General features: G+C 47.0%; 1 protein-coding gene across 1 annotated transcript; it reads right to left on the bottom strand.

Annotated features, from left to right (window-relative positions):
• Positions 1-15477: 15477 nt before the first annotated feature.
• LOC128722723 (FAS-associated factor 1) lies at positions 15478-19925 on the bottom strand. The gene is given in 11 exon segments (XM_053816400.1): positions 15478-16658; positions 16739-17214; positions 17282-17418; positions 17496-17650; positions 17717-17865; positions 17933-18063; positions 18150-18563; positions 18623-19022; positions 19079-19376; positions 19457-19525; positions 19807-19925. Coding segments are annotated over 11 exon segments (2349 nt in total). The 5' UTR covers positions 19846-19925; the 3' UTR covers positions 15478-16577.
• Between the last annotated feature and the right edge of the window lie 1113 nt (positions 19926-21038).

Raw genomic sequence — 21038 nt, 5'->3', positions numbered from 1 at the left:
ATTTCTCCATCGAGTCGCGATTCTTTAGGCCTTTGTAAAGTATTCGTTTAAGCACTCTAAAATACGGTTTATCAAAAATTTATGCTCACATCTAAATTGAAGATATATACATCAAGCTAAGCTTAAAGATCAAGAATAAAACACTCAATTCAATAAAAAAACTTTCTTAAAACATGTTTTGCTTCTCTAAAAAATAGTATTAATAGTAATTCTCCACATCTCGATCGAGGATCCATTTTTCGTGTATTCCACCTTAAAGACTCGTCTGTCACATCCCGTGCCTACAAACTCATGCGAAATGTATCACTCCCCAGTTGTCGCGAATTCATCGCAGCCGCCAACAGATGATAATAAGCGTTACCGTACCATCACCCACTACCATCAGGTCCCGCTTCTGAGCCCCGAGACGCCCCTATCTTGCGCGATCTCTTTGTTGATCATCTGCGACGCAGATTCGTCCACGACGCATTCCCAGTCCAACGGTAGGGGGTGCTTACGATTTTGCTCGTAAATTTGCCGGCTTCATGGAGCTAGCAGTTGGTGACACACCCTTACGCATATGCTTACACTGCCAGCACATACTGTGCACAATGCCCATCGATCCTTCACCGATCGTGGCGGCGGGTGGTTAACGTCGAAGTTCCTCCTCTAGTGCTCCTGCACCCGCTCAAGCGTCCCAGCGTTCCATGTGACTTCCGCGATTAGTTTGGAGGCCACAGATGTACGCGTCCACACGTACATTCACGTACGTCTCTCTTTGTGCGTTTGATGCCGCCACCATTTGTGGGGTGCATTCTCTTCCGTCATCCCCGTTGTGATCCCACCCCCAGAGTGAAACATAAACACTAACAGCATTCCGAACGGCTCAAAGAGAGCGCTGAATTTATGAACAACACCACCGAACGGCGGTTTCACGACGCAATATGTAAGCGGGATCTAGTTTTTTTATGCTTCACCACAGGTTCCATCTCGATCTCAAGAAAGCATGGCTAACGTACAGCACCGTTTTCGATCAGACTCCGAAACAAATATGATACCCTTTTGGTTGGATGGGAAATATTCGAGGTTACTACACACGTTATGTGAGCATCTTCCAGCGTTCCCAAATCGTGAACCACATGGAAAATGGGGCCTTTTTTCATGCTCTCGTTGCTGCTGCAGGAACCGTTACTTGCCGGTGGAGTCTTTGTCGAAAAACAGGAAATCTCAGCGAGATGGTAAACAAATCTATCAAACTTGAAACCTCACGCTCTCGCATCATACACACACGTGTATTGTGGCCTTGACAGGTTTCCCAAATTTCGGCAACAAAAATCGAGAGAAGGAACGACTTATACAGCGGCTCGTTTGGATCACCATATCTGCGCAACTGCGATGGATGCACCTTGGTTCGAAGTCTGCAACAAAAACTCATCTGACACACTACGAGAAGGGGAGGAATGCGGTTGTCCTATTTCACCACCTGCAGCCAGGGAAGAAGTCACACTCCAAGATATCCAGACGCGGAAGCCATTACGGGAACCGGTTGGTGGACCTGTTCGTGATCGACATTTTGGTCGCAGCACGTCGCGTCGATTTGCCGGTTGGCTTTCACACCTGCGACTGTATATGATCGTAGATAGCCAGACAACCGTGGATATGGACTTCTTCAAACCGATGTCAAAACCTTGATCGTGAACTACTTGTTCGCACCGTATGACGCACGCCGGTGGAGTACACACACGTGTTAGGCGGTGGTGATCTTCGCCCGATCGGTAATGATCACGATGACGGGATGATGCTGACTAACGAACGTAGCACACCACGCGTCTTGTGACAGAAGAGAGATATTTTTAGACTATACCCTCCACCCTAAAAGCTGCTTTGTTTGTTGTGCAGATAAAAAATCAACACATACACACAGCCCCTCAGTTCCATCATCCTCTTAACCCTGACGGCAGGAAATGGATTGCTGTCAGGATGAGGCTTATTCCGCTGATAATGGGAAGTACCCTTGGGATTTGGACAATTCCCGGGACGCTCGGAAGCGCTTTAGGTTCGGGCAGCAGCAGAAGGGCACTCTTTTAATCTCCCATAAATCATAAACCTAGTTTACCATCACGGCATCCTCACCCACCGTACTCTGCTCCCCAAGAAAGGGGATTTAAATTCTTCACTTGAGGCTCGGTTCCGCTATCTAAAGGGCCGTCGGCTCAAGTGGCAGTTATACAGCGTCCCCGACAGTCGTAACCGCGCCGGAGAATGATGCGCCATTAGACGTGATTCGCGAGCGAATGAACTTCGTGTCCAAGAGTGACGTACAGCTGCGGCCAGTTGATCTTACTGAATGTGTTGATTTAGTTACTGCCGGCTAGCTGAGTACCATGCCTTAGTACATGCTTTTAAGGTGGGTAAATAGCGTGTTTAAGCCGACAGTTAAATTGCAGCAAGTTCACTTTCTACGGAGAGGTAAGTTTATGGCTACGGGCAGGATCATCTTCAGACATACCTCTTTTCAAACGCTCGGAATCCCAAGTGGGAGACACAAAACAAAACTCAAATATTGTACCACGTCATTAGCGATACCTACTGTTCTTCCTTCTTTTCCTTAGAACTGTTCGAAGCAAACTGATTGTGACAGCGTCTATCTCGCACGATACCGGGTCATGCTCAGTAGCACGCTTCGTTAGCGACGCAAACCGTGCGAATCACGAAACTTTCCTAGGAAGAAAACGTCCAAAAATTAAGACGTTCTTAGGAGACAGACTCCTGCACGATCCGGGTTGTATGGGTGTGGACAAAAGCAATTACCACATCTCTCACGTGACGAACAATATGCAGGCTGGAGACTTTGTTCTCGGTCCTGTAGTCATTAGTGCCTGAGCATGGTTTGATTCTCATGTGCATACAGCACGTGCAACAAGATTAAATATGCCCCTCATGAACTATTTCACGATTTACCAGGCATTTTTTCTTAAGTAGATGTCGTTAATTTCTGCCTCCCAAATATTAAAAAAAAGGTGAAAAAAATGTATAAGTTCAATGTAGAGGTTCTGGAAAGCTTCGCTTAGCTACTGCTACCAGTCTTGGCTGTGAATGATTTGACGCCCTATTCTTAGTCACTAATTCAGAAATCGCAATCCATTCCTGTTGAAACATCCAATTGATGTCATTCACCAAAAGCCCACACGGAAATAGAACCGACCAATAGGTGATGCAAACCCTAGGTACTATTCCTCTCTAATCCATCTCCAATTAGACAAATTAGCAAATCAAAACGTCACCGCCGGTTTGAGTGGATTTATTAGAGCTGCTTTCGCGATGAACGATGAAATCCAGTTGAGCAAAACTAATAATTATCTCGCTCAACCCGGTCGCTCCTGCACACCAGACCACACATCCTCTTTAAGCACTCCCATACTCCCGGGAAGCTTAGTTTAACGTCCTAACCCGTCTGTTCGCGGTTCTTGCATTTACCGGTGGTGAGACCAAAACAAAAGCACCACTCATCATGCTCTCTTCCCAGAGAACACCCATGGTCTGGAATACACAAACACTCGACACACCCCACGTATCCCGAGAGGGTATACGACGACTGTATGCTTAATTAAATTATCCTTCCACGGCCTTCCAGCCGGTTGGGCATGCAAAATCGGTTCACGCTTGTTTTGCACATTGGATCTTCGCGAGCACGACCACCGTTTTTGGTCCTTTGTGCACGAACACCGGGGGTCCCGGCGTTCAATTGCATTTGATGTGCACCACCGAGCGTCCAGCCTTCGAACCAGCTCCATCGCTCGTATATGCCTCCCTGCAGCGCTGTTGTGCATGAATGCACCATTATTTCCGTCATACCTCTTCCACAGCTGGTGCGTCCCCAGCGACCGATCTCCGTTCACGCCCATCTTCATAAAAAAACCTCCCCGTTGTTCAATTATTGGTGATTATCAAGATTAATGCTATTTTTAGCCGCCGCCATACGCCCGACAAGTGGAATTGTGTCCGTCATTTAGTGCACCAGGACGACGATGTGGAGCTGGAGGCTGAGAAGAGCCGTCGAAAGTCGAATGCCCATTCGGAGAGTGGTCGATCGATTGTGGTTCGCTTCGAATCCAGCGGAGTAGCAACAAACGCGATCCCGAGGCTCGCACGAGAAAAGTACCCTTTTTAGTTCGTTCGTTGCTTTCTTCTCCGTGGCAGCGTCTTTCAAGGAGCAACTTTTTAGGGGACATTTTTTGGGGACTTTGGGGACACGCTTTGTGCCATAGCACAAACCACCCAACACACGGTGTTCGCGTCCTTGGGGTGCTGATTGCACGATTTGGTGCGAATAATGTTATTCATTAAAGCATAAAGCACCGCTCACGTTCGGTTACCAAACAGCTGCCAAATAATGTTTTAGCAGAGCAATACCGCAGACGGCATATCGACGAAGTGGCGCGTTTCTATCGAGCGCATGGACGAAGCTGCACAAAAATACCAGCAGTAGAACCGGAATGAACAAATATGTGACCAGCTAAATCCAGGACCAGCGAAAATGAAACGTATCGTGCCCGGTCGCAGGCTAAGGAGCGTAATTCAATCAATGCACGGAATCCCCTCAGTGCTCGTGATCGTGACGTGGCGCGTGATCAAACCTAATTTGTTGGCCATCCCCTGGCCAAATTTAGCTATGCTGAAAAACTAACGCAATTGAGCCATGGACGCGAGTGTAAATAAACAAAAGAAAAAAGGCGCATTGGAACAGTTTTCATATTTTGTGACAATCCTTTGGACGAATTATATACCTCAAACGAACCCACAGTTATTTATTTGTGCATCCTAGAGGATGGATAATGATTTGAAGTTCCTATAAGACGAGCTTCAAAATGCATCCGAAAGGTCAAACAAACTAACAAATATGAAGAAACGGATGTCGAAGAAACGGACACGTTGATGTCGTGGGATAAGGACTCGAAGAGATTTCCAGGACGAGCTCATTGCACTGTGGCATTTCTATACTACGACGCAGTCGAATGTCACACTTAACTCCACGTTGGGCCACGTCCCGTAAACCTGATAGTAAAATTGAATGTCACCAGATCGACTCCATTAAAACCTTAGCGGTGGTTTCGTCAGGCCACATCATCATCGACCGTGGGTCTGTTTTTCACTTCTTAACTGGCATGCCGAGAAAGTAACGAGTGTTGAGTGGAAAGAAACAGCAAGACGACATTATCGCTGCTATTCGATGACAATTACGAGCCTCGCTTGGATTGTTGGAGGTGTTCGCGACCATGCCAATGTTGACGACCAAATGTCATATGCTGACATTTCTGATACGAACATAAGAGCACAATGAAGCGTGATTAAAAAGAGTTGATGCTATGTAAAATTATTATACCATCAATGGCGCACACAAAAATGGCTACGATCATGAGACACATGGCGCTAATGGAAACTCAGCTGTGCAGCGCACAAACTTTGAAATATTCGAACAAAACACAATAATAGCGGTAGGAGGGGAAAATAAAATTACCAACAATCGCTCTGGCAAAACATCCACGCTGGTGTGAAGCAATCGACAAAACAATGGGAAATTAATCAACGAAACCCATTCCAGGCCACCATTCGCGCGTCGAAAGGCAGACGACCACATGCCGGCTTTCGTGATGCGATTCCGTGCGCCCGCGTTTTTCCCTTTATCTCCATTAACTGTACGAATGGGTTTGCCACCTTCATTGCTACTAAATTACGATCGCCCAGCGGACGCCAGGAGAATGCATTAATATTCATTAAATTACTCTCATGATTCATGGCCTCAGTCCGTTAGCTGCAGTTTCAATTCGCCCCAATACTTTGCGCGCCCCATTTCTGCGGCGTAATGTCACTTCTAGCTTTCTTTGTTTTTCCACTCCATTAGCGACCGGGGGCCAATAGCGGCTCTAGCTGATACATTATCAGAGGGATTCGTGCTTTTAGAATAAAATAATAGTAAAAAAAACATCACAATAACCCATCGGTACAACAGCGATATTCGTTTCGCTTTGCGCATATTGAAGGAAAAACACTTATGCGCTGGTGACAAAACGTTATATTTGAAGCAAAACTGCAACACTTGCCAGCAGTCACTAAGGATAGACACGCTATTCTAACGCATTGAATGTACAAAACGGGTTAAATATGACGCGTAGTGTGATTTACTCGCCCCGCAACGACGCTAATTCCTTGAGGCGCCACCATATGCGACCGGGGGGCGTCAGAAGGGATTTCATTTTCCCACCCCATCCTGACCCCATTTGCAGTTGCCCCCGATTTCCGCCGCATCCGCTGCTTGAAAGCCCCCATTTTGCAGCCCTTCGGAGGGAGGGACTGGCACAAAAGGATTAGTACTAGTAATTTACATGTACTCCGCGACTAGCCACTCATTCGTTTCCGTTACCACCGCCTTTCTACTTCAGCCACCACACCACGCGCTTCCTATTTCCTGCGAGTGAGTGTGCACGGTCACCGGTCTGTGTGCCATCCACTCGGGAAAAGTGTTATGCTCGGGCTCGGGAAAGCTAATCGCTTTTATGGGGTGTTGTTTACCGAGTGGTTGCTGGTCATAGGAGCTGGCAACAAAGGAAATGTAGCAGAACGATAGTTAAAAAGTATGCACATTTTTGTCCTTCAAACAGTAAAGGTGCCTGGTTTCGAAGGGATTCAAGAAAAAAAACTCTACTATTTGTGTGACAGTAATATTAAATTCCATCATCTCAAAATGGGAAGCTTTTACGGACTGGACACATGTGGCAACGTTTACACAAACCAATAGCTACGCAAGGACGTTTGCTGGAATCACATTTTCCCATTCATCATCGAACCGATTTCATTCATAAAACATTCTTTTGCCATCGAACGCAGGACATCCCCATGTACACACACACACTTCAACAGCGCTGACACGCGTCGCCATCGCCGTTCAGAATGAGGAGGCACGAGGCGAAAGTTCGACAGCGAGGATTACGTCCTCTTTGGCACGAAGAAAAGCGTCCACACCCGCACATCTCCATATGGAACCGCCGGTTCCCTGACACCTCGAACAACGACGGAAGGTCCGTCCGGGCGATCAACACGCTTTCCGCGCAAGGACGCAAGAAAGCGAAATGAAACCTTACACCCACTTTGGCCGTCATGCTGACTTACTAGCCGCTGTCTTTGCCTTCCTCATACTAGGCTGACTTTTTGTGCTAATTTTCCCACCCCAATTTCCCGCTCCGCTTGGCAACGCGTCATGTACCGCTTCCACTGTGACGCTTGTTGGGAATTTTGCTTTCCACTGGCAAGCCTCGCACGTTCCACAAATGGCGTGGTTTTTTTTTATTTGTCTTCATCCTTCTTGTCGATTTTTGTCCTGTCTGGCCGAGGGGGTAGTGGCGTCAGTCAGCTTACCACACCCCGTCGCCGACCCTAGTAAGTCCTGTCTCAACACCATCCCAACACCGCTTGGATGACGAAATTGCGCAAAATAAACGATGAAACCACCGCCACCCACATATTTATCATTTGTTTTTCGGTCCGACTGGGAGCTTTGTGTGCCTTTTCACCCGTCGAAATTTCCGTCGACAAACACCACCGAGAGGGGATTTGCTTTATGCGGAAAAATTAGCTAAACTTTCATCCAATCATCAAAGCGCTGGCCCGTTTGTTGGTGACGCATTTCCCGTTCCAGCTTGTAGGGTGTGCGTTGGGCTTCTTGAATCCTGCGACCAAGGAAAACGACGGTTAATGTTGATCTTTCCAACGGGTATAAACACAGTTCCTTGTAATGCGCCGCCCTTTCCTGTGAGCAGGCTCACTTCGCTGACTCATCGCTGAGCTGTTGAGGCCGCAAAAGAAACATCCGAGGAGAAAACAACCTAAGCCATCGCACACGTGGATAGGGGTTTATTTTTAGACCCACCATTCTCACCTCATCGCCACCACCCGTTCGTCCTTGCGTCAAGGAGAGCGCGAACACAAGCGAAAGCTTTCCACGTCCCTTCACGAAAGTTGAACTTTTCAATTATGCTTTCGCTGCAGTTTTTGTGGCCACGTTTCGAGCGGCTCGATCCAACGCTGGGAGATAGGGGAATATGATTTGGTACATTTGTTTGGAGAGAACTTTCATGTTTTTTGACAGGTTTTTCCTTTTATCTCCTCCTGTGTTTTATGTAACCCTTCGAAGGGGAAAAAACCCACGGGAATCTAATTAAAGCCCCTCGTAATTAATGTATGAAATGTACTTTCACCGCCCAGTCAACCACGACCAAATGTGGCGTGTTTTTCGCTCACTTTCCTGCAGCAGCACATCGAACAAACGACACTCGCTCGCGCTCAAGTAAAGGTATATTACAAGAATCCGGGAGGAATGCCCACATAACATTCCCATTTGGTACACCCCTCAGCCCCACCCAGAAGCTCATTAACCGCACTAGCACCCTGCGGTTTGGGGAAGGAACCGTTTTATGTAACCGCCCCAAAAACATCCCTTCTTCCCGATCCCGCACCTGCGAAGAGAAACTTCATTCATAAGCCGGCACGTGGACGACGGGACGATAAGCGGTTACAAAAATAGAGATGATTCCAATTCAACCCCAAACCGATCGCACTTTCACAGGTTCCCGTGTAATCGTGACGAGGTACCCGAAAAAATCGATTAATCAGAACGTCGGCCCCGGAAAGCCGTGATTTATGTGAAGGCTGTTTATGAGCGTGCTTCTGGCAGACCAATGAGGCATTGGGCGGGGAAACGGAAAATCCACGCAAGCCCTTTTCAGCCACCTTTCAGTTCTCCTCCCTCGCACCACAAAAAACCTTGACCGTAACCAATTATTAAAATGCTTTTTTGTTCGTATACTATGGCGTATTCTACCTCGCGCATGACAGGAGTTAGTTCCGCGATCCTTTTTGGAAAAGTGTTTATTCAAAAGAGAAAAAAAAGGCAAAAAAGAAACATCTCATATATCCAAAAAGTCAGAGCCGGGAAAAAAACAATAAGCTCCGATGGCTCGTTACATGGCGAAAACTGTTCCCCGTCAATCACGCAAGGTGAAAATGAAGGATAACGATCCGTTTGCGGTTGCGGTACATGTTTGCTGCGATTTTTGTTCCGGGGACCCTCGATTCAACATCACAATCGATACATAAAAACAATGCCCTACTCAACGTACTTGATATCCTAACGACGCTTTGCCGCCAGCATGTTTAGGATCGGTTCATAAACTAACCTCGTTTGGTCAGACTGCAGGCATAACGCGCGAGACATTGACGTTTCTCTTATCACTTAGCGAGTTCTCTGTTTTGGGCATCATAAAAAGGTGCACGGAGCTTCTTCAAAAATGCGCAAAAACTCCAAATGAGTCACTGCCCCTGCAGGAGGTTGCGTGATTCGAGCATCGACACACAATTCAAATATTGCATCAGTTTTGTTTGTTGGTGCAGAGTGACCTCCCCCAGAAATCAAGAGAAAAGCGCATGAGAACACCCTCTTTTGTTTATTTCATTTCATTTATATTCCACTCCACTTCATGACGCGTCGAACCATTTTGAAGAGCTTTCAACAACCCGCCGGATGGTGACGCATCGCGGAAGAAGCGCGCATGGAATCCGAAAGAGGAAATCAATATCCAACCTTTGGTGCTCCGTTTACCGGGTGGACAAACATTACACAATGCTTATGAGTGCAAATATACATCCCAGTCGACGAGCCCAGAACGCACTCGAACGACTTCAAGACACCTCGGAAGCGCCCATAGAGAGCGTACATGAACGAGAATGTCGTCGTTTTACGCCATAATATTTGCCTGCTTCCGGGATGAGCAATTCCGGTCAAAGGATACCGAAGGATTCCGACCTACGTCAAAGGTACCTTCACCGAGGACGATTTGAAAGTAAGGAACTCAAATTCTAACAGTATCCACGTTCCTCTCACGTCTAGAAATCGTGGAGAGGAAGCGTTTAGTGAGGATGCTAATGATCACTAATTATTTAGTCTAGTACAGGGAGGAAGGGGTGCTAATCTAAATCCGGGTGTTACTAAACGTGATCGTCCCCCTGCCTCGTAAGCGTGGCCAATGTTGCAGACAAGCTATACCTCCAATGTCAGGTAAGTCAGGCCTCCAAAGCCGAATCCTACTCGCAGCATGTCAGCTAGAGCCCAGCTTCTTATAAAAACACGTGTAAGGTGTGCGAAAAATCATTTGCATAATGTGTCGTGCCGTTTTAATGGTTCTTGGATTTTTATGCTTCTTCTTTTCGCTAGCGACATAAGTGCCCATCGTTAGCACGTTCTCGTTGTTGCCCTTCTGTCAAGGGCTCGGCCTAACTGCAGCTTATTCGCGTTCTTCTGCTACCTCTGGGAGCCAAAAACATGACACGTCCCCAGACAAAGCGGCAACATATGTGGCACCTGTTCTTGCCTGGTTCAGACGCGCGCGAGAGAGAGAGAGAGTTCGACGCCTAATGAGTGATGCCCTGGTACCTTGGTGCCATTGCAGATGCGGATGTGAACTTTCCCACCGTGAACTTTCCTCTATGTGCCAGGAAATGCGTCGCCGAACCCAAAATGCGAGGAACCGCATAAATAACTGCCTTTGCGCAAACTACCACCTGCATCAATTGGCAACGACACGGTTCGGAGGAAACTAAGCTAGGACGCGAACAACAGCCATCAAACCTGCTAATGTCTCGTGCTCAAGAGATGCATGATATTTTTGAATCTTCTTCGCACTGCGTATGCTAAAAAAGAAAGCATCCGCTTGCTCGGGGAATGGAGAGAATGAGCAAAAAAAATGAGAACACTTGCAACGTTGCATCGACAACTTGAAGTTTGCTTTGGTCTAATCAAACGGCTAACTAATTTCATTATGCCACGTTGCCTAATGCAACCACACCCCCGGAGGCGAACTTTTCACGGTCACACGTGAGCTCGTTCACGACCAACATCCCCTTCCTTTAGGCGGGACGGTGCGTAGTGCGCGACAACGATGCTAATTTACTCCCCAAAATGGCAAACCTCCATCCTGTCCCCTCGGGGAGACGTTTGGGAAGGCGTTCCGAAAAACAAAACGTGACGAAGTCAGTCGCGAGTCGCTGATTAATTCTGAGAGCTCCCAAAGTCGGGAGAGTGCAAAATTAATCCAAATTAAGCCCTCATGCCCTCGTACTAGTGGACGAGCACCACGGCGGGCTTTAGCGTCATTTAGCACCCCCAATCAGCTTGAGAACAGGCCCACACGTCCACGAAATCAGTTAGCAGCAACTAATTATCGAACACCATTCCCTGAGTGCTCGCTGGAACCGGCGCGTGGTGTAATGTGCCAATCGATCGTGAAGAAGATCCTTGATATCCTATCACTCTCCAATTCTGATGCTGTTTCCAGGGCATTGGTGTTGCATCTACTGGAATAACGTGAGCCATAAATATATTAACTTCCTCTGAGTTATCATTACCTATATCCCTATCTGTTTTCAGATTAGCGTTTATTGCGGTTTCCCCTTCCTCGCTCACTTTTATGTACTAAGTCGAAGACAAGAGTTACTGCATACTCCAGAAATGTGCCTTTTAATTTATGCCGACAGTAGATAATGGTGAGAAATTAACTTCCTTGTAAGTGCATTGCACCTTTACAAAAATCCATCCAAGCTAATTCCAACAAGCCCTCCATTAAGATTAACGACGTTTTGATAAGTACAACACACTATTTCTAATAATTTTTGTTGTAATATATGCCCCAAGGCATTTCACCATCAGTCTCTTAGTTCGTTTAAGGTTAGGTATATTCACTTTTGCACCTTCTGCTCATATTTGTAGGTAAAAATTACGACAACGTGAATATAGCCAAACATTCTATGTTACGAAATCCAACTTCCATCGAAGCAGCAAATCCTGTAAACATGCTCATCAACGGATGACTTTAGCGTGTTCTTACACGAGATCAAACCCCGCAATAACCCCAGAGACTGCTTCCGGTGCGCAAAAGCCACGATTCCAATTGAATCCTGCCTACAGCTCGACATGGCTCAACAGTCAACTTGCCATTAGCCAATAACGCTGATTGCAGGCCAATTACGATGAAGCTGTGCCATCCTGCGCCATCGTTCCGAAAAAGGTCGTCGGACCTCCGTACGGCTACCGGAACGGGTTCAAACACGATGTTCCAATCCGTTGGCGTAATTACTTGCATTGCTTGTTATCCTTTCTATCGCCAAAACCCACACATCACACATGCGGGTGACGAATTGAATTGAATAATAATACACACACAAAAAACTGCAAGAAAACGCATAAACACGACGCCAAAACAAACAATTCAACGTCTCATTCCGAACCACTCTGGAATGGTGTCTTATCACGCCTCATTGGCGGCATCCAAAAATTGAAAAGAAACATAAACATTTGTGATACGATTCCAAAGTGGTTGTGTTTCACAACCGTAGCGATATTCCCTTATCATCCGCGGGCCCTTTAAAAGCGGGAAACACCCTAACGAAGGTTTTGCCACCCACCGGATGGTATCAAAAATCGGTAAGATTTCGATCTGTAGATGCAGAGTCAACCGATGCCTTCGTTGTAGTTGGTATCTCGACTGAAGATGAGAGATGTAGATCCGAGATGAATGCGAAAGTAAAACAGAACAAAAATGAACCAATCGTGTAGGTATTGTTTCTTATCACGTCTAGCCGGCATCTGGAAACCAAAAAAGCATTTTTTGCAATCGAATGTTGCACAACTCATTCACATTATTAGCATCTATTCGGAGGCTATCGTCTTCCTGATTTCACAGATTGAATTGACCGATACGGCAAATAAAATAATGTTAGGAAAAATTTAGCCCTAATTGATTCGAATTTTCGCATGACAACAAGGTATGTTTTTTTTTTGTCCTCAACATCTAGCTTTCTTGTTGTAAGATGAAAAGTGTTATTTCCGGTAGCGCCTGGGTCTGAAACAAAACGTTGCATCTCCCAGGACTAAAACAAATGGAGAGCGAATGGGGGAAAATCAGGGTTCAGCCACGTGTCACATGGAGCATGTGCCTACCTAAGGACCACCTGAAGCCTTCACGCGCCCTGGAGAGGGAAGGCACACAACAGAAAAAAAATTGCAAAAGCACAAAAAATCAATTTTAACCCACCGCTGTGACGAAGGAGGTTCGCGATAGCGTAAGGCTTACCCTCCTCCTGGACCTGGTACAGTGTTGGGCATAAAAGTGGGCAAGTTTTTCTCCTGCAACACTTCCCAGCTCAGGGATACAGTTGATAGTGGTTGGTTTAGGTTGGTTTCTCGTGGTGCTGGTAAACCGCAAACGGAACATTAGGACTCCCTTTTCCACCACCACCACCACGGATCCAGACGGTTTGCGAGCGGGCCAGGATCAATAAAAATTCTCGATTCCACTTCGCCGTCTGTCCGTCAGGGGATCTTGGCGCCGGGTGGTGTGATTTTTGATGGCGTGGTCTTCAAGTTTCGTTTTACGGAAGGCAAAAATCCAACCAGCCAAATGTTTCTGCCTTTTGTTTGGGTTTTCCACGGCCAAATACAGGACAAATCTGACACGTCCTTACAAGAGACAGGTTGATTGTGGTGCATAAAAAACAACCGAACTTACATCCCATTCGAGACACGCAATGCGTTATGGGTAAGTAGTCATTTCATTCGGTAATTACCAGTCATTAGGCAAAGTTTTCCCTCGGATGATATACAGTGTGTTAGGCATTCGAACGATCCCGCTGTCGGGTGGGCTTTGGTTTCAAGGAGCATAAAGCAGATATCGAAAGGGCAAAACAGGACAACTTACTGATCGTAGCAGGGGTTCTGTTGATGAGCAACAGCAGTCGATCCGTTGGCTTTTTCCACGATAACACTGGGAGGCTGGCGTTAGCGAATTATCCTTTTTTCTCGCTACGTCAAACCGGTCGGTCGTCAACGGCGCACACAGGCGTACGAGATATGGAACGAGTTGCACTCCTTCTTTCCGTCTCCGTTTCGCGGGAACACTTTTTGCACGACTTTTTTCTTCTTAGCCCTTATCTCGTTTTCCCTGCACACGGATAATGATACAAAGAAGGATAACCCACGCTGGTAGTTAAGTTTGCACTAAAACCCGCCCGTATTCAGACCGAATCACGACGCACTCATCTTCCGTGACAAGTAACGGGGCTTTAATGCTGGCGGAGAAGCTGCCACGGGTTTATCGACGCACTACGGCCCTCATCGTGCACACAATATACCAAAAAATAATAATAATACCACTGCGGTACGAAAATGTAAAAGAAATACTCCCGCAGCACGAAGAATACAGACAAACGCACGGACACTTTGATTAGCACTGCAAGGTGGCCACAGGATTCTAGGACACCGAAATGATCCGGACCAGCTATAGATCCAGCCGTCGTGAGCAGTTACCCTCCGCACCTAAATACCCACTCACCCCACTTTGGTGCACCAGGAAAATGGCTCAAAACTTTCTTACTGTTTACTTCTTTCTTGTACCAACACACACTGCGTCGCCGCCGACACTGTCACTGGCGGCCCGTGGGCTGGACTGGCGCTTTTGATGCTCACTTGTTTTTCCCTATCCGTTTTCCACTACAACCACCCGCTGGCGACAGTATTTGGCTTCCGCGAAAAACTAGCATCCTCCGGTCCACTCGCGGGTTTCTTTGTCGAGGCTTACTTGTGCCGCGTCCCGTTCCGGTTTCGTTTTCAGCCGCCGTCGTCTGGCCACCGTCGCGTTCACGGTCGACCCACTGTTTCGGTTCAGGCGAAAAGAAAAAGCATCGGGATCAAAATATGACCGCGTATTTGAGCTGGAATATGATTGTTACCTCACGGATGGGGATGTTGAGTATGGTAGTGGGATACGCGTGTTAAAATTACGCCGCCACCGGAGCGCGGGCACTAGTAACGGACACTCGCTACAACGGACTACGAAAGACAGACTAAAAAAATTAAAATAGCGAAACAATATCATCGCAGCGATCACACGCACACCTTCGCAATCGTTTGCTGTTGGACAGTGACTAGCAGGAAAATGGTCTACCGGTGCAATTTGCCTTCAATGTTCATTGGCGTGCTCCAGAAGCGTAAGTGCTATTTAAGTACTCAATACACGCTTGAATGCTGCATTCAAGTTTTTTGTACCGCTTCCGTTCAATTGCATCAAGTGGTGCTGTACAAAAAACAGGACTATTCACTAAAACATCGCCCTCGTCCTGGTAAGGGCATTTTTTGGTCATACCTGTACGTCGCCGCAATGTCACAACAAATGTCAGATGTAGCGGAGCTCGATGTCAGCTGATTTTCGAATTTAAGGACCGTCAAACGGAATCTCGTTGCAAAAACAATCTGCAGTCCTTAGATCTTTTAAGAGCATGCTTAATTTGAACAGCAATGCATCATAAAGTCTAAGCAGCGGTTTCTGTCAAAACTCATGTCATCAAAAAGATATCACTAGAAACCATTTCAATAAAACAACTCTCCTTTTTGGCAGATCATTTAATTTTTTCAGTATTTTTTTGTTTTTGCTTCATGTGCCTTTCTGCAAAGTATTCCCTCTGCCTAACTTAAATAGCATCCACAATCCTGCTCTGCAACCCTCATCGGTCGCTGCTGCTCGCGCTATCGGTTTGGATCGTATTATGAAGCGACTCTAGCAGCGCAAACATACCCCAGCAACAAATTGTATCCAAAGTGTGTTGTAACGGTTCACCTAACCCGCTCCCTTCCATCTACGAGTAGCATTAGTGGTTATAAAAGAATTAATTCAATCTATAGCTAATCATGAGCCTCCTGCTGAACGATAATATTCACACACGCACACACATTTATACATGGCTTGGCGAAAGAACTGAAAAGTTGGGATGAAATCCACGTGACATGTGACTTCGGACTGAGAATTTTAAAATATTGAGGCCGAGTTAAAGCTAAGAATATTTCGCCTCCAAAACGGGCCAAAACAGCAGAGAACAGGAGAATCAATGTCTTTAAAACATGTTAAAACCCAAGATTAGTGCCAAGGTAAGTTTGTTCGCTTTGTTCATTTCTGCATTTGTCAGCAGCATTATTGCGAGTCCATTTTCATGACAAAGCCGATCCCACAGGACTGATGATCAAGTAGATAAAATGAGAGTGGTTGGGCAAAATGCTATTTCTTCGGCGGTAAAATCAGCTTAATCTAGCATTGTTTGAGCATAGCTGCCAACATGCCTTACATACAATCGACATCTCACGCGTCCTCATCGGAACTAGATTGATCAAGAAAGTGTTAGGTGTATGACACAGGAGGAATCAATCTTTTGGTAAATAGACGTCGCTGTGACATCCCATGAATGAACAGATTTAGTTATCGTCAAACAACACGATCAGCACACACCCGTTGTGGAAGAAGCTGAACACTACCGCTCAACAGATATGAATTGTATACGACGAAATTTTCCATGTAAATCTGATTCAAACTAACAAGCGCATCGTCAAACGCAACACAGAGAAAGGAGAAAAATAAGATTGAAAATGGGAACAGGCTGGTGGATGCAAGATCGCTGAGCTGGTGCCGTTGCCTCGAGCTAGCTGGCTGATTTGCCGACCGGTTCAATCATCGCTCCTCGAGTATCAGCGTTTCCTGCGGGCACAGTTGCAGTTCTTTCAGCGTGCTTTCGTGGTTCAGAGTTGTTAACTAAAATGACGCAGAAATGAACAGTAAATTCGTGAGTAGGATCTTTCATCGGCACCAGGAAACGCTTGTTATACACTTACGTCTTTGCGAGGCCAACCAGAGATCACCTTAAATTCGTTCACCAGGTAACCCTCGGCGGTGATGTAGTTCAACAGCAGCTCCAGCGGCGTATCGACCGTGAACTTACGCTCTAACGTATCGCCGTTCGGCAAGCGGACCCGTATCTTGGTGATGCTTTCTCCGCTGCCTGGCAACGGTTCGTCCGGCACCGTGCTCCGTGCCTTCGCCCGGATCAACTCCCGCTTAGCTTCGTGCTCCGCGCGCTCCGACTCTAACCGGCGCCGTTCGGACTGCATCATCATCTCCTTCTGGCGCTTCGCCTCCTGCTTTGCTCGGTCCGCCTCGAGACTTTCGCGGTAGGCCGCATCTTGCTCGAGCTTCACCTGTTCTCGGGCCATCCGTTCATTTTCCTCACGCAGTTCGATCTTAAGCTGTTCGCTGTACATATCGGATGCTTCCATCAGCTTCGACAGCAGATCATCCACTCCGACGTTACCTACAGATAAGAACAGATTGTATCTAACGACTAAATGTTCGCCCAAGCACCAGATCTGCTCGCTTACCATAGATCACCTGAAACACTTCGCATTGGCTGCGATTTTTGGATATCACAAGAACTGCCGGAAGCCGATCGGTTGGGATGTTTCGCACCGTAATGGAGGCCGTCATGCCCACGCATGCGGATATGGATGACAAAAACCTGCTCATATAAAAAAAAAACATTGTAACCGTGACGCGAATTGTTCATGTCCCGTTTTCGTTGCGTGCCAAACTTACATATTTTTGTTACTTTCATACGACAAATCCCACCCATATAGAACGAAATGCTCCAACAAAATCTGTATTATGCTCTCACAAGCTAGCAACTGCCCGCAGAACACGTTCGTTAACACGCTCGCATCGTGATGCAGATAAATTGCCAACAGTTTGCGCTGTAAACGAGAACATTATATGTTTTAATATTTTTCCACAATTTTCCTCGACGAGTTTTTGTTTACATCTCGGGCCGATGGTCGATGGCAGGCTTCCTTCACCGCATCCTCCAGGCTGCCCTGGAAGAATATCGGATGCTGTGGGCCGTACCGTTCGACGAAGTTTTCCACAAACTGTATGCTACCGATGGCTTCGTCGTCCACATTGTCCGGAACTGGCGGAGAGAAAACGTCAATCGTTTAATAAAACCTCAGATGGGAAGCAAGCATTCTTAGGCATACTTAAACGCTTCTGCTGGTTAACGATCGGCGTCTCTGTGAAGATATCGTCGTAGTTGTTAATATCCGAAGCATCCTCGAACTCTTCGCCACTGCTCTCCGAGTCGATTTTGATAACCGGTAAGCTGTCCAGACTGCATGTTACACAGCAATAAACAAAAATGTTATGAAAAACAATAAATCGATGAAGATACAAAGCCGCTTTCTCAGAAACCCTTACCCAACGTTGAACATATGACGACTACTGCTGCTGCTACTGCTGTAACTGTTGTTTGCGCTAGTGCCCGCACTATTGAGCGCATTTAGCAGATGACTATTACTATTGTTGCTGGTGCTGTTGTTATTGTTGTTGTTGCTCGGTTTGATGGCGCTCTCGTCCATGCGCTTCAGCAGCAGGTTGTGTTCGGGTCCTAGTCCTGATTCGGCCAGCGTCGTGTGATTAGTGATGTTACTCGGCCAACCGGACCACACCTGATGGCGTACCGGAATGTCGGTCACACTGTAGACGGAGTTCTTGATCGACAGAATGTCCTGATTGGCGGGAAAGTTCAGCTTTAACAACCGGTTCTCTGGCTGAATGTTGATGTGCAGCGTGTATGTTGTTAGCTGGTCCATTGCGGGCAGCGTGTCGAGCCTGAAACGGAACTTAAGTTGAATGGCATAGCGGCGCTATGATTGCCGGTTCGAACTTACCCCGATTCACCCATGAAACCCTCTTCAGAGAGATCGTTCAGCTTCAGATTGACCTCGTTACCGACGATGTTGAGCGCCTTAAGCGTGGTGCTCGCGTTGGCCGCTTCCTTTGATCGGCCCGATTCCCAACCCTTGAGCGCCTGGCGGCACACCGGCACGCTAGTTTTGTCGTAAATCCTCGCTTTCAGGTCGCCGATCGTCGCCTGATTGGATATGATGATGCGATACTGCTCGTTCTTAAACTTCACGTTGAACAGCAGGTCGTACGGCTTTGTGTCCAGATAGTTGAGGGCAGTGCGAAAATCGTGGTTACTGGCGGACCGCGATGAGGAGGCACCTATATGAACCCAAAAACATAAGGGTAATCAATCTCATTTCCTTTTCTAGGGTTTAGCGTGTGCTAGAATCATCGCTGATGGAACTTACCAGCATCCGAAAAGTTGTGTCCGTATCCGCCAAAGCCGACCGAGCTGTTATTGCTGATGGCGGCATTTGTTTTCACCGGAGATGACGGTGCAGTCATCAGTTCTTCCACATTCGGCACGGCGTCGAAGTGGTTGAGGTCATTGGAGTACAGTGCCTGGCTAACGGCACTGCTACCGGCGAATAACGCCGCAGCACTGCTACTGCTAATGCTGCCGTTGTTACCATGCCGGGAGCCGCTACGGTCGCTGTCATGATACAAGGACGGTACGGAAGCCGACGGCGCATGGTGATCGGTCGGATCCTGTGGCAGTACGCGCTGAATAGCGGACTAGCAAGAAGAGAACAAAAAAAAACGAGACAAGAGTTAGTTGCGGGAGTGCGAAGAAGAAAGTTTGCCCTCTTACTCACAATTAAATTCCAGTTCGTGGCGTCTAGGTGAAAAATAGCTTCGGCGACATCGTCGATGGCCGTTATGCTCTGCAGAAGATGAATATAAACGAGGATTTAGGTATGCGATAAAACATGAAATAAAACAAAGATCCACATTCGTTTTGTTACGACGTAAAAATAGTAAACAGACAACGATGAGTCTGCATAAAAAGGCAGTTTACCACGCAGCACGCCCAGACAAAGAATCGGGGGAAATCGGAAATCGTACTGGTTTCGCTTCGAATAGTGTGCATCTTTGTTTTATCTTCAGACACTTTCGGTAGAAAGTACAAAGACAGCAGCTACAGGGAGTAGTGCCGACAGTATACCTGAAAGTCGGCGAGAATTTCCTCCCGGTTTTCGGACATCCTGCGCTCTCAGAATAGTATGTCCCCGGCGATCGAGGCACCGGGTGGGAACAATTCCACTGCGGCGTATACAGCTACACTGTTGGTTGCTTTACTTCCTCTGGAAAATAAATCGGCCAATTGGCCAAACGGTGTATTTCGGGACGGAGGAACTGTAGAATTTCAGATGGTGTTGCTGCAGTTGGCCGCTGGCAGATTTCTTCACGTTGCGATCAGATAATCGCTGCTGCTATCTTCCAATCCCGTCAATTGCATGGGGTTGTAGCTACTGTGACACCCGGAAACGAGAATTATAGAAAAGCAAGCTGTGAATTAGGTTTTTTCGAATAAATGCTACGGGTAATGGAAATTTTCATAGACGAAATTGTATGAACACTAACGGATATTATCTTCCTGTGGGTGAAGCACGTTACGTTACAATTTTCACAATGTACCCCTGATGAAATGACCACTGATTCACGAGGACATGTGTTTATGCCTATTGAGGAATCATATTCTTATTATTACTGTGCATCGCGATGTATCTGACGTTCTTCTGGTTCCTCCTTGATATCTTTGCGTCTTTTCACTATGAGACGGAGAAAATTGCCATGAAGAGGAAGAATAGCGTCTCGAGCGCATTGGTACACTCACACTGCCCGCATGCACATGCACAGCCAGGCTGACAGAAGAACCAGACTTTCCGTCTCGACTACGAACGATGCCCTCACCCATCGACCCTCCCACAACACCACTAATGGTGATAGAAAAAATGTGCGGAAAGGCCCGACATCAGTCACACAGTGTGTGCGACAGAGACGGAGAGACCCTGACCTTACGTGAGCGGGGTGAGCGGATGCAGGGCATAATTTTCGAGAGGCCACACTAGGGCGCTACGGGTGAAGACAATTGTAATGGCCATGTTGGTAATTCCCCGCGACAGATCCACCCCTCGACTCACTTGGCAACCCTTCCTTTCATCCCACGTTGGTGAATACCGCTCTGGGGGGTTCGTTTTGATTGCCAACGCGAAAAGAAGCACGCGTATTGCTAGACATCACAAAAAAAACGAGATTCCCTACACACATCAAATCCGTGCGTCACAAGCTACACTACGGCGCACTCATCAAAGCGATCAGGGAGGCCCCCAAGAGTGTGTACTACGAACGACAACGGGAGAAAGAGTTGAATCTTGGCTTCCCGATCTGCTACAC

This window comes from Anopheles nili, chromosome 3, assembly GCF_943737925.1.
Source record: "Anopheles nili chromosome 3, idAnoNiliSN_F5_01, whole genome shotgun sequence".
NCBI classification, from domain to species: Eukaryota; Metazoa; Arthropoda; class Insecta; order Diptera; family Culicidae; genus Anopheles; species Anopheles nili.
Note: the sequence above shows the minus strand (reverse complement) of the source record. Positions and strands in the feature narration are given on the sequence as shown.